The following is a 14545-nucleotide window of genomic DNA, read 5'->3' on the forward strand; positions in this document are numbered from 1 at the left end:
GCACAGTAAATATTTGTTTATTGAATGAATTTTCTTCACTGCTTATCCACAGAACTTAGCAGAGTGTTTGGCTTACAATGAGTGCTCAATGCTAATTATATACTATGTAATATGTAATAAAATCACAAACACTTATAAGGGTTTATTGAGTACCAGGCACTGTTCTAAGGACTTGATTAATATTAACTCATTTAACCCTCTCTGGAAGTGGGTAGAGGTACTCTGCCCCTTTTACAGATAAAATATGGCAAAGGCTGTACATTTATAATTGTCATTTGTTTGATGAATGATGTGGGAGGAAAGAAGCCAAACTTACTGAATTATTTCATGCAGAAGTGTCCTGAGTTCTGATGCTAGAGGAGAAGAATTATTGGTTGCTTTGCTCCAACAACATCTTTGGAAATTTTAATTCATCTGTGTTTCCCGCTGCTCCATGTCTGGTTTCTGGTTCCATCAAATTTTTTGTATACTTTGGCCTCACAGAAATAGTAATGTCTGCTTCTAGACCCCCTTTATTACCAAGTCTCAAATGGCCTCTGAGAGTTCATTATTGTAATGGGGAGGGGTAGCCATGCTCGCCCTCCATGTGGCTGCCTTGTCGCTCACTCCTGGGTCCAAAGGAAAAGCCCAGCAGTCATTACAGACAAACATTTTTCTGAGCGCTGATTGTTCTCTGGGGTGATGGGGAACAGGGCCAGCAACCCACGCCAGAGTCTTATTTACAGCCCTCTGCCTTATTCTCCGTGAGCCTTCCCAGATCTAGGTCCAGGAAGACTTCCTTTTGTGTGGATGGGCAGCCTTCCACTTTAAGAGACCCTTCGCTGGCAGTAAACCACACACAAACAGGCCAAACTTTGTACTAAAATATGGTGTTTAAAAACATGAATTTCCAACTGAGAGAGTTGGGTTTGAATTCTAGCTCTGTCATTTTGTTCATATAAACATGTACCGAGTTTTTAAATCTCTTACATATCGATTTCCTTACTTGTAAAGCTGGTGTAATAATACTTATCTCAAACAGGTTGTCGTGATCCTGAAATGAGACGTGAATAAGAAAGCCTTAGCATAGAGCCTAGTGAAAAAAACCACTCAATGAACGTTAACTAACAACATCATTCACTGTCTCTAGGGTCATGAACAAGAGCTCTTTCCTTTCTATCTGACTTTTTACTGTGACTCATTTTCATCGTAATGAAAACAGTTCCTTCCTTGACTCTTTAATGTGGTGGGTGCTGTGCCCAGTATTGCCAAGACCTGGATGTGTCTCTACAGATGAGTCAGTAGCATCTCCCCACCCCTGCTGGGCTTCACTCTCTAAAGACCCCTCTCAACTCTGAAAGTCTGAAATTTTGAGACAATGATTTCCTGTTTTTTGAAACTTTTTCTATGGAAATAAAGTTTACACAGAAGGAGTTAATCTGTTTCATGGCGATCAAGTTAGCAATCTTTAGTCTGAAAATAAAAATTAACTGACAGAAATATCTTCTATATGAAGGAACATAATTACTGAGATTCTTGACACACATGGTAATAGGTGAATTCAGAGGAAGAAATTTAGCAATGGAGATGGCTGAAAGAAAAAATAAATGACTCCCAAAATAGACTGCAAAGGAGAGAAGGCAAGAAGTTCTTATCAAGAGAAGCATTCTTCCCTAGGCTTGGGGATAAACTGGTCCAGGAGATCCTCAGTCTGAGAGAATCAAGCCCAACTAATTTTGAATGAGTTTTGATACTGAATTAAGATCTGGGATAACTTAGAAGATAACCCCCTCATTATGCTCTATACATTTTGAGGGGATTAGAGAAGGCTGATAGAATGCTAATAGAAGCCATCTGTCGTGCCAACTCTGATTATAGTGATAATGATTATCTACAAAGTCATACTGAGAAGCTCAAGAATAAAAAGCAAATTATAAATTAGCAATGTCTGCATTGGACAGGAAAATGTAGAGGGAGGACACTCAATGCATCTGTCAACTTATTCTATAAAAATAGTTACCTTATTTAACTCACCTGGATATAACCATAAACGCTTCATAGCATTACTTTCAAATATCAAATTTCAAATATGATTAAATTTAAGAATTTAAAGCCATTCAAGTAAACATCAAAAAGTACAAAAGCAAATAAACTCCATATAAAATTACAAATATTTAAGAGACATTTCTCTGAAATTCAACCCAAAATTTATCTCACTATGATTCTATGCATCTTAAGTTTGTTTGCTGACAACTTCTCCTAAAATTATGATTTTCTTTCATGTTTGTTTAACATTTTAGCATACCTATTTTATTAAGGTTACTTTAATTGCTTCAAGGTAAAGCCTAGAGAAAAATCCAGAGGTATTTGGAATTAAAACACAATCTTGATTCTCAAATTAGAGTTTGAAAATTATCTCAGTTTGTATTCCTTCCAAGGGCGATGAGTAAACACATTAACCTTACACAGATTCAAAGTCTTTTCACCAAGCATTCCAAAATAAAGTATAAGATTAAAGTACATTTAGAGGTTTTAGAGATCCTTTAAATATACATATTTGCAAGAGAAAAGTCCTAAGCTAGAAGTTACAGAAACTAAGTTCCAGTTCCCATCCTACAGTGGTAGATTAGGCTCTTGACCTCTCTGGACATCAGTTTTTCATTCTGAAACAAAAAAAGCTAAAGTAGAAGACCTTAATCACCCAAATAGCATGGTTACAACTCAGATAACTGTATTTTTAAAAAACCATTATTTTCACAGATGCCTACTAGGTTAGACCCCCTCTACGGAATGTTGCTGCCACCTGGTGGAAGTATGCCTAAATTGTAGGGTCAGTTTTAAAAGATGACTGAGGACTGAAATCCACATGAGAACTCAGCTTTTGATCTTCCTCAAACACATTACATGCCCATCACACTCTTAGCACTGTAACAAGAGCTCCTCAAGAACCTGAACTCAATACTATCATGCAGTTCAATTCTGGGAAAGAAAGCAGAGGAGAGAAGGGAAACCAGGGTGATGGGCAACTTACCGACCATATTGTAAATAGTGAATAATACTAATAAATATATTTTGATAAGGATGATGCAATTGAGAACAGGTAAGTTGCAAATTCACATTCACAGTACCACTGTAAACAAATCAGATTTTTTTTACTTCTCAAAAAGAAGCATCATGACATAAGGAAGGAGAGTCTAGAAGAACGGGCATCATAGGTTTAAAAAAATTGGCAATGTTAACTCACGGCATAGGTTTGAATCCTGTCTATTTTCATCTGTGTGGCTTTGTGAACTTCAGCTGATCTCATATAAGCTCTTCTTCACCTGTGAGATGCACCAAAACTGTATCAGTATCGTCTGGTTACGTGAGGATCAGATGATATACAACATCTATGAAAACCATTATATAAGAACTAGTTACATGGGACAGGTTATAATTTTGATTTTTAAATTCCCATTATTCTCAGAAGAAACACTTTCAGCTATAATATTCTTGTACCGATTTATTAGAAATGCATGGTAATCTATATTATTATTGTTCCCAGTTAACTATATATGTTTTAATTAAATATCAGCTAATTATGTTTTGTGTAAAATGCCAACTAATTTGGACATGGTTTTTTTTGTTAGTTTCCATATGATTTATTCTTGTTAACCAGGGTAAGTATATTGAATTAAAGTTTTATTTCAAACTTGCAACATTGGATATAGTTTTTAGACTCATTTTTAGAAAATTTTGGCATAGTGATTTTTTTGTAAACAATCACCTATGTCTTTTTTTATTGTTCTGAGCTTAATATTATTGTGGACACTATTTACGAACCATGTGAACATTATACTTCCGGAAAACACTTGAATTAAAAAATAATTAGACACTCTTTGAAGACAAACTCAAAAGGAATCATTGGGAAATTATGTGTTGGTTTGAAAATAAAATTTAAATGTCCTTAACCATTGATACAATGAAAGTTGAAGCAAAAATTTTAATTAACAACCTGTTGATTGGAATGAAATCCAGCTTGCACATAAAAATATGAACCTGTGCATGACTATTACAATCAATGTCAGATTATTTTTAAAGAAAACTCTGGTCTTCCTTCAGGTATCAATTCCACCCAGGTAGCTTTTAACTCTGTGGTTACTAATGAGCTGAACCAGAACCTTTCCCTTCTAGTAAATGGATGGAATGGGAAAATACATCCACTCCAGATTTGGTTAATCTGGCAAACCAGCTTTCTCATCCTCTAGATGAGTCATCTCGAAGGAAGACTGCCAAAATTCTCAGTCTTTAACTCCAGCAGATGAAGGCTCCTAAATGAAACCAAAACCCTTCTAGGACATTGGGAGCAAATGTTGTTATAAATTTAAGCTCTTTATGTATATCCAGTCCTTTAACCAATCTTTCTAACATCCTTCCAATTCTCAACGCTGAAGCTCCAAGGAATTGCCATGCCTCTTCCCAATCCTCCCTCTTAATTAGCTTGGAAAAACGTGTCTCCAGATTGGGGATGTATCTTATCAAGTTCTAACTGACACCAGAGCCACATTCTTGGTGCTCAACCTCACTACTATAAAGCAACCCTGAGGAAACTCTAATTCAAAAAGATACATTCACCCCAATGTTCATAGCAGCACTGTTTACAATAGCCAAAACATGGAAACAACCTAAATGTCCATCAACAGATGACTGGATAAAGAAGTTCTGACTGGATAAAGAAGATAGATAGATAGATAGATAGATAGATAGATAGATAGATAGATGGAACGGAATACTACTCTGGAATGAAAAAGAATAAAATAACACCATTTGCAGCAACATGGATGGACCTGGAGATTGTCATACTAAACGAAATAAGCCAGAAAGAGAAAGAAAACAGCACATGATGTCATTTGTGTGTGGAATCTTTAAAAAAATGACACAAATGAACTTATTTACAAAACAGAAACAGACTCACAGATATAGAAAACAAACATGGTTACCAAAGTGAGGAGAGGAGATGGAGAGAGGGATAAATTGGCAGTTTGGGATTAACATATACAAACTACTATATAAAATAGATAAACAACAAGGTCTTATGGCATAGCACGGGGAACAACATTCAACATCTTGTTATAGCTTATAATGGAAAAGAATACAAAAAGGAATATATGTAGATATAGATATAGATACAGACATCTGAATCACTATGCTATACAACAGAAACAAACACAACAGTCTAAATTGACTATACTTCAATATAAAAATTTAAAAATTAAAAAAATAAAGCAGCCACTGCCTTGGGGTAGTAAAACCATGAAGATCTTTCATGAACCTCAAGAGATTCCTGTCTCTGAACCTATTTCCTTTCCTTTATGCCCTTTGAGAGACACACACCTTCTTCTCCTTAGTTCCTCCACCCCACCATTTATTAGGCTGAGACTCCCTAAAGAAGGATGATGCTCGAAATTCTTTCTCCCAAAAGGAGGAAATAACTGTAGAATTTAATGATAGTCATCAAAGTAACCAATCAGACAAGGTAAATGACCCTTTGACATCTTTTATTTGTTTCCATCTGGGATAGTAGCACTGATTCTGGAAACACTAATCATTTGTCTCTTTTGAATCAACTGTCATCTTCCTTATGGGCACATCTCCAATGGATGTTGGCAAAATTCACGGTGCACCTCCCATCAAGATTCAGATAGATTCTTCAAAGCCTTTTCTCAGAATTAATCAATACCCTATAAGCAAAAACGTCCTTCAAGGCATGAAGCCCATACTAGAAGATTACAAGGTTCAAGGCCTCATTATCCCTTGCACCAGTCCCTGTAACACTCATTTTACCAGTGAAAAAATTTGACAGTCAAGAGTGGAGGTTTGTCCAGGATCTCTGGGCAATAAACAACATTGCTATCGCTCAACACCCTGCTTTTCCTACTATCATACATTACTAACATCCATTCCCACCAGAAGCAAATTGTTTACTCTAATTAATGTATTCTGAGCATCCTATAGTGCTTCGATTGATGAAGCTAGCCAATAGCTTTTTGCCCTTACTTGGGAAGAAAAACAATTCACCCGTTCAGCAATGTTCTCGGGGTTTTACTGAGAGTCTTTCTCTCTCCTGTATCCTGAAGGCTGATCTAGACGCCATGAAGTTCCCTGGAGGTTCTACTTTGTTACAGTGTGTGGATGATTTGTTTCTGTACTCTCCTTCTCAAGCCTCCTTGCAGGAAGACAGCATCCACTTGCTAACGCTTTCAGCCACAAAGGGACGTAAGATCACCGAAGTTGCAATTTGCCCAAAATTTAGGTCATCTGCTATCTCAGAACAAGGGCTACTCTTAGATCCAGATAGACTTCATGGTGTCCTAAGTTTCCCAGAAGCCAAAACTAAGTGATAATAGCCAGGGCTATTTGGTTATTGCTGAAATTGGATGCCAAGCTTCTGTCTCATGGCCAAACCTAAGTTTAAAGAAACATAGGCAAAACTCTGTACGTTTTAGTAAACAGTGACAACCTCAAGCCAGTTTTATGGGAAGAACAGGACAACGTGATTTTCAAGACCTTAAAGGAAAGTTTGATGAACCCAACTGCCCTTGGGACCCCCAATTATCAAATTCCTTTTTTCCTTTTTTGAATACAGAAAGGAAGGGAATGAACCTTGGGGTACTAACTCAAAAACACAGGAATCACCATTGACCCACAGGGTATCATAGCCAGCACCTGGACCCTGTGCACAGGGATATGACCATTGCCTTAGAGCCATTGTGGCCACTGCCCTCTTGGTTAACGCCGATGAGAAAATCACCATGAGTTTCCCTTACAACTGCTTGACACTGACAGATTGCCTCTCGACTCCTTGTGAGGCTCTACAAGCTCCTCTGGGCACTGCTGACTCCTCGCGGCTCACTGGTGCTCTTATGTTAAAAAGGCATTTCTCTTGGTCCTTCTAAACCTCAGATCCACCTTTTTTAGAACTCATAGACTCTCACCCTTTGAGACAGTCACAAATGGCTCCACCAAAACATGGTTATTATTAACACAAGCAATTAGGCATTTGCTATAGTGGAGTCTCTCTCCTTTTATCAGTTGTGGGCTAAAAGAAGCAGGGGCCAAGTGAATTGGGCATCCTGTGACTAGCTATTCCTTCCCTGCCTGGTTAGGTAACTTTCTTCCCTTAATTGGCCATGGGTCTAGGAGCAATCTTCCACTCTTTACTGTAGCTATTTTTAGAAGATCAAAGTTCAAAAGTCTCAGTTTCAGAAATACGGTGAATCAAACTTTCTATTTTCTCCCTCCATCCACAAACACGTGAATTAATGGCTTCCCTTTGGTTGGGTGTCTGGTCTCAAATTAATTTTTATTTGGATATGGCCTTCCTTGAAATAAAAGTCCTACATCTTTATATTACATCATCATTCTGATCAGAATAAGTTAAGAAAAAGTTTAGGGGGAAAAGCCCTGTGTCTAATGTCTCTCTCCTGGAGGAAGATAGTAGGTTTCTGTGGAAAGAGAATGGATTTATGAATTGAGGGGTATGATTGACCATAACAACACATATATGTGCAACTGAGTTCCAAAATATATGCATATATCATATATTCATATGCAGGGTTTTATGTCACGTTCTGATGGGTTCAAATATGGAACCAATACTTTACAAGCTATAAAATTTTTAGCAATTTATTTAGCTTCTCCAAATTTCAGTTTCCTCCTCTTCAAGGGGAATTTTGAAGGATCTAGTGAGTTAACACACATGAACCACCCAGTACAGTTTGCACATAGCTTAGCACATAGTAGGAGCATAATAAGATTGAGTTTCCAACTCTTTAACATACTTCAAGCCAAAGAGGTTCTATGAAGGACTGGAAAAGAGTAAGTGTAAACACTGTATATACACATCACATGTACAAATATGTATGCAACCTTGTTTTCTTCTACTGAGTTGTATCTCAGCCTACGTGTTCCACTGCTATCCTGAGTTTGTTCACCATGCACAATCAGAAGAGATCTTGATTAGCCTTGCGGGATCAGAGGAACTGGCCATTGGGATAGAGCTTAATAAGCATGGTCTTCAGAGCATTTATATGAATATGTGTTCTCCATACTACCCCAGAGATCAATTAACTACAAATCTGTGAAGTTTAGGTGATACATTCCATTCCCTTTCAAAAAAAAAAAAACAAAAAAGACCCTCAAGGGTAAGTGTAATAAAACATCTCCAAGGAGAAAGAAGAAAATTCTCAAATTCACCCCCAACCCCAGCTTTTAAATATTTCCTAAATCACCCCAAATGCAGATATTAGTTGATACTGGAGGAGCTTCGTAAAGATTATATCTTCTCCCTCCTCTCCCTGGATATCTTTTCCCTCTACTTTTCTACCCACAAACACACATCCTATGTGACAAGTGGATATTTTTATCTTTGGTGAACAAACCAGCCTCAAGCTTGCTCTTCAAACTTGTTAGTACCTTGGGGACTGAAGCATGATTATATGCCTTGCAAAGCAGAACTCAAGACATGCATCAGCTAGATGACAGACAGAACAAGAGGGAAGGGTGAGTTCAGTCATTCGTCTTTTACTTTTTGTTTCACATCCATATTAATGTTATTTTATAGAGCACCCTAGATCTACAAACCTGTGTAGATGACAAAAGAGTTCCCTGGCTTTCAGTTTTTACCCATATGCCTCTCAGTTCTACCTGTCCTTCACCAAATTCAGCCCCAATCTTGGTTCTACCTTACTGCTCCTTTGATGGACTCTTGAACCATGGTGAGATCTTGCAACTAGGAAAAGAATCAAGAAGATGTCAAATTTCTGAAGGAATTGCTGTGCCCTTTAACATGGCCCCAATTACAAGTAAGTGATATGAAAGCAATTTGGAAGGGCTGTAATTGAGGCAGACTGTACATAGCAGATTTTCCAAATACTGCAGAGACCTCTAATGTCTGAAATCCTTCTTTTTTCTGACTGATGGCTTGAATTTTGCCATCTGAATCTTAATTCTTGGATTTAAGTCTTGGCACCTTTTGACTTCATTTGTACATTTCATTTGAATTCATTTGTGAATTTCACTTGAAATCATTTGTATGTTCTGCTGATAGACGTAAAAGAGCAAGACCTTAAAGGCACTGGGCTCTTGCCCAGTGAGAGCATGAGGTACCATGAAATCAGGAAAATCACAGAAAACCACAGTTTGGCTGAGGTTTTCCTTGTCACGATTCCATTTTTCTTGCATCCCCAACAGCAACTGTTAAGCTCAGATGAGGCATATTTGGTTATAAATTTTAACACTTTCTTGAAGCTGTGTCATAAAAGATGACTTGGGTGATAAATCATCTCTACCAGGTCCCATCAATTCCTGAGTGTCTTCCAGGTGCCAGGTGTTTAATTTTACTGTGTCATTGTATCTTCAACACAGCCTTGAAGGCTAGTGTTATTCACAAAGACGCAGCTCCAGTATCTATGAATCCAGTCCCCCCAAACTCTCTTTCTTCAGCTCTGTAAAACAGGGCTGGTGTTGATTACACATATACCATGGGATCATAGGGAGTCCAGATTCAGACCAAACTGAGCCTCCTGGAGTTTTCTGCAAGAATGATGGAGATTCCCTTCCTCTTTTAAGGGAAGAAGCACCTCTTTGTGAGCAGAGTTCAGCCATGTAACCTGCTTCACACAACCCTTACGATACCTTCCAGTTAAAGTTCTGGAATTACATTCAGGGCATCCATATGTGAGAATAAAACCCTGGAGAAGCATTTCCTCTTGTTTCAACTTGCCCAGCTTCACTGTCTGCTCCTGGGGATGGGACGTTTCATTCTTAGATATGAAAATTTTCCCTCCTAGTGGTAACATTCAGAACAGACTTCCAGCTGGCACATCAAACCCCCAGATTATTAAATTCTTCAACTTTACCCCTGGATACTTTTTATAAACCTCTGTGGTCCATCAGTGAACTCTTTATTTCCATAAGATAAGCACATTTAACCTATCACATGATGAGGAAGTGCTTCCCAAAAAAAAGCTGAGTTCCATAAATAATTCTTTAAGGAATATTCATTGCTGATAGCAATCACAGTCCCAATGTATTAAGCAAATACCACATCTCAAACCCATGAACATTTCACACATTACCTTAAGAGATCCTCAAACAACTCTGTTAAGTAGTTGCTGTTATCCGCATTATGAAAATGGAGAAATTGAGACTCAGAACAGCTAAATGAGTTGCCCAACATCCCACCACTGGCAAGTGGCAGAGTCAAGATTAAAACCAGTCTTGTCCTAAAGCCTGTCCAGAATCATAACTACTACCTGATCCCACTCCCCTTTCTGCTTGCCTGAATAGGTGTCCCCATATAACTTGGACCACGCCGCGGACCTCGGGTTCCTACCTTATTAAATAGCTGACCAGCACAGAGTGGGATGAGGGCTCCAGCAGAGCTTTTTTGCTTAGATCACTTTCTCGTGGCTCTACGCCCGCAGCAGATTACTCCAAATTTTGCTACAAGTCCTTTTCTTTTCTTCCAGGGGAAAGAATCTCCTCCTGATTCTAGGAAGTCCCCACACCTTTCACAAACAGGTACGTAACCTCTGAACATAGGATAAAACTTAAAGCCATATTCCTAAGATTGGGATTGTAAGAGACCTCCTAAACCCTGCACAAATGATGGCATGGTTACAGCTAAAACGAGGTTCATGTTGTCTCACTATCCAAATTTGAGGGTTTTAATGCTGAAAAATCTGTAGCAGAAGCTATTAAGAGGGAAGGGATGAGCCCCAATTCCAAGGGCCTCTCTCTGTGCAAGTTCGGAGAAGAAAGTTAAGAAAGTCAAAGAGAACTTGACTGGCAGTGAGTAAATATGGATTGATTTATGAAAAACTGGGGATATTAAATTGAGATAGCGCGTCTAAATTGAGCAAGAAAAATTCAAAACAAACACAGAAAGTGTTACTTTGCAAATCGTCAAGTTACTAACTTGGGATGGTTTCTATCATATATGTAAGTTATAGAGAGTATGTTACCATGATGCAAACACCCACACGTATACACGTATACTTGCACATGAAAGGGGTACACCAAAATGTTAAGAGTCTTCATTTCAGGAGATGGAGCATCATAACTTCCAGTTTCAGGGTTTTTTGGTACATCAAGCAGGAACTGCACATGATTTTTAGGCTTAATATTTCACAGCTGTCTGCTGATCAAATCATTTTACAGTTCTCACATATTGCTTTAAATTCATAAAATAACATTTTCTTTCTGAAAAATAAAGTAAAATTTGTTGGATTTACTCTATTTTAAGAAGTAGATAGAATAGGCTGAAAATATAGCTTAAAAGACACTTAATTTTGTTGATTTCCCAATTTGGGGGTCAAGAACTGAAGAAGGATCAAGATATATTCCAAATGTTTATGAGTCATCCACCAAGAGCCACCAAGCCCTCTGACCACACTCTTCCTAGTGCCTCCTGCAGGGACAGGCCCTCAGCTTCAGAGAGCTACTGACGGCAGAGTTCTCCTCTGAGCTACGTGCACTGAAACTCAGTGTGGACGTGAGAGGTGATGATGGGAATCCTTACAGATGCAGATTGAATGGAATCCAGTCCTTGATCATCAAAGATGCTTCATATACCAAAAATTCTACGAATTTGATTTAGGATAGTTTGTAATTTAGGTTTTAAACAATAGCAACAACAAACACTTGTAGAGTGCTTACTGTGGGCCAGGAATGTCCTAAAGGAGGTTGGGAAGATGATCGATAATTATGTAGGTAGGTAGATAGATAGATAGATAGATAGATAGATAGATAGATAGATAGATAGATAGAGACAGACAGACAGACAGACAGACAGACAGCTAACTGATAGAGGTGATAGATATGATAGCTAGATCCTAAGAACAAAATGCTATTATTATCTCTAATTTCACAGGGAGTCATAGAGAGTTCAAGCGACCTTCCAAAGATCACACATCTATTAAGTGACAAAGCTGGGAACTGAATCCAGGCAGTCCAAATCCAGACTCCACATTCTTAATAAATAAGCTTTGATGGCTCAGACTGAAGACAAATTTGAAACCGCAACCACATTGGTATACTCAGATCTAATATTCGACAATGAAGTCATTTCTATGCAGATCGGGCCTGATCCTATAGATTAAGAATATTCGAAATGCCTGACTGATTATTTCACAACTACCTGACTGAACCCAGTCTCTCTGCTGGTTTCTCCATTCCAATGCGGAAACTTGAAATAAAATTAGACACATAATTATTTCAGGGCATAATGTGACTCACCTGGGACACACAAAACTGTCTGAATAATAACTTTCACTGCAGACTTACCATGTGTCAGTCACCTTATACACTTTGCCTTATTTAATTCTTAAAACTTAAAAAGTGAATAGGTGTTGTCACCCTTTTTAAAGATAAGAAGATTGAAGCCTAGAGATGTTAGATATCTCATCCAAAGTGACACAGCTACTAAAGGGTGGAGACAGGAGTTGACCACAGGGAGTCTGAATCCAAAGTTTAAGCTCAGATCAACCACACTATCCTACGTTTAGAAAGCAAATATTTAAGACATTTACCTTCTGAGAGGAAGAGAGTATCTTTGCATAAAGGTGTAAACATCCATAACACACTGCCCTCCCTCCCACGCATTTAGTAATTATTTCTTGACATCACCTGTACTGCGGGTTATCATTATTATGCCAGGTCTGCATCTTGTCCTTCTGGTGCACGGGAAACATGTCCACCACTAAAAGCTGGAACAGCTCGTCAGTGACCATGTTCATCTTCCTGGGATTTGCAGACCACCCGGAACTCCAGGCCCCCCTCTTTGTGATCTTCCTGGGCATCTATCTCGTGACTTTGACCTGGAATCTGGCCCTCATTTTTCTGATCAGAGGCGACATCCGTCTATACACACCGATGTACTTCTTCCTCAGCAACCTGTCCTTCATCGACATTTGCTACTCTTCCGCCGTGGCTCCCAAGATGCTCACCGACTTCTTCCGGGAACAGAAGACCATATCATTCTTCGGCTGTGCTGCTCAGTTTTTTTTCTTTGTTGGCATGGGTCTAACTGAATGCTTCCTCCTGACTGCTATGGCATACGACCGATACGCAGCCATCTCCAGCCCCCTGCTCTACACTGCGGTCATGTCCCAGGGCCTCTGTACACGCATGGTGGTTGGGGCCTATGTCGGTGGCTTCCTGAGCTCCCTGGTCCAGGCCAGCTCCATCTTTCAGCTCCACTTCTGTGGACCCAATGTCATCAACCATTTCTTCTGTGACCTCCCACCAGTCCTGGCACTTTCTTGCTCTGACACCTTCCTCAGTCAGGTGGTGAGTTTCCTTGTGGTGGTCTCTGTTGGGGGCACATCATTCCTCATCCTCCTCATCTCCTACTGTTACATAGTGGCTGCCGTCTTGAAGATTCACTCAGTGGAAGGCCGAAGGAAAGCCTTCAACACGTGTGCCTCACATCTGATGGTGGTGACTCTCTTGTTTGGAACAGCTCTTTTCATGTACCTAAGACCCAGCTCCAGCTACTCACTTGGCAGAGACAAGGTGGTCTCTGTGTTCTATTCACTGGTGATCCCCATGCTGAACCCGCTCATTTACAGTTTGAGGAACAAAGAGATCAAAGATGCCCTGTGGAAGGTGTTGGAGAAAAAGAAAGTGTTTTCCTAGCTCGTGACTGAAAACGTATTTCTCCAAACTCCTGGAGGCTTCAATGAACCAAGGCATTTACCTCCACCTCTGGCTTAGGTAAGTGATATGTTCTGTGTGCATTTTGAAAATGGAGGCTCCTCCTGCTGGATTCCCTCACCATTCCTCACGGTCATCTGTCTACTGATTCCCACCATGGATAGTCGAAAGCAGGGAGAGATTACTTCAGAAAAAAGCGAAAACAAAAAAAACTTCGCAGAATAACCTATTCTCACAATTGGTATTACAACCACCACCTTTTACTGGGTGCTTAATATGTACCAGGCACAAAAGTTATTTAAGTAAATACTGCGTGCAGTGCTATGATGCACATAGCACTATCCCTATATTCCAAATGAGGAAACAAGGCCCCAGCAAGGAAAACTGACATGCCTGGGGTCATACAGGAAGTAAGGGGCAGAGCTCCCATTCAGACCCAGGTCTTCCTGACTCCAGAGCCCATGCTCTACCCAAATGCTGCTTTCCGTACTCAACAACAAACAGCCCTGAAGTTGTCCAAGTGTAAAGAGCTTATTACTAGCATATGGAAGAATTCAAAAAGATACACTATGTGCAGTTGAGGTAAATTGCACAACCAGATGCCTACTCCATTAAGCACTCCAAGCTGTCCCTGTTGGACTCCCATGATGGCTACTGGATAATGTGTTAAACAAATACTGAAGGACATTACCCTTTGCTGCCATGTCTACCTCACCCCTGGAAGGATCTGGAAAACTTGACACCAACGGTATCACATCAATAGTCTTCTCTTCCCAGTCTCTGTCACCTGAACTGCCTACTTTTTTTATCTCCCTGATTTCAACCATGCCATTCCTTTACTCCAGTTCACATCTCCGAGTGCCTTTTG

At 39.4% G+C, this 14545-nt stretch overlaps 1 protein-coding gene across 1 annotated transcript; it reads left to right on the forward strand.

The window, feature by feature from the left end:
- The first annotated feature begins 12692 nt into the window (after nucleotides 1-12692).
- Nucleotides 12693-13732, forward strand: LOC102530247 (olfactory receptor 5A1). The gene has a single exon (XM_006214902.2). The coding sequence runs from the start codon at nucleotides 12712-12714 to the stop codon at nucleotides 13657-13659; it is 948 nt and encodes a 315-aa protein (XP_006214964.1). The 5' UTR covers nucleotides 12693-12711; the 3' UTR covers nucleotides 13660-13732.
- Nucleotides 13733-14545: the final 813 nt, after the last annotated feature.

This window comes from Vicugna pacos, chromosome 10, assembly GCF_048564905.1.
Source record: "Vicugna pacos chromosome 10, VicPac4, whole genome shotgun sequence".
Classification (NCBI taxonomy): domain Eukaryota; kingdom Metazoa; phylum Chordata; class Mammalia; order Artiodactyla; family Camelidae; genus Vicugna; species Vicugna pacos.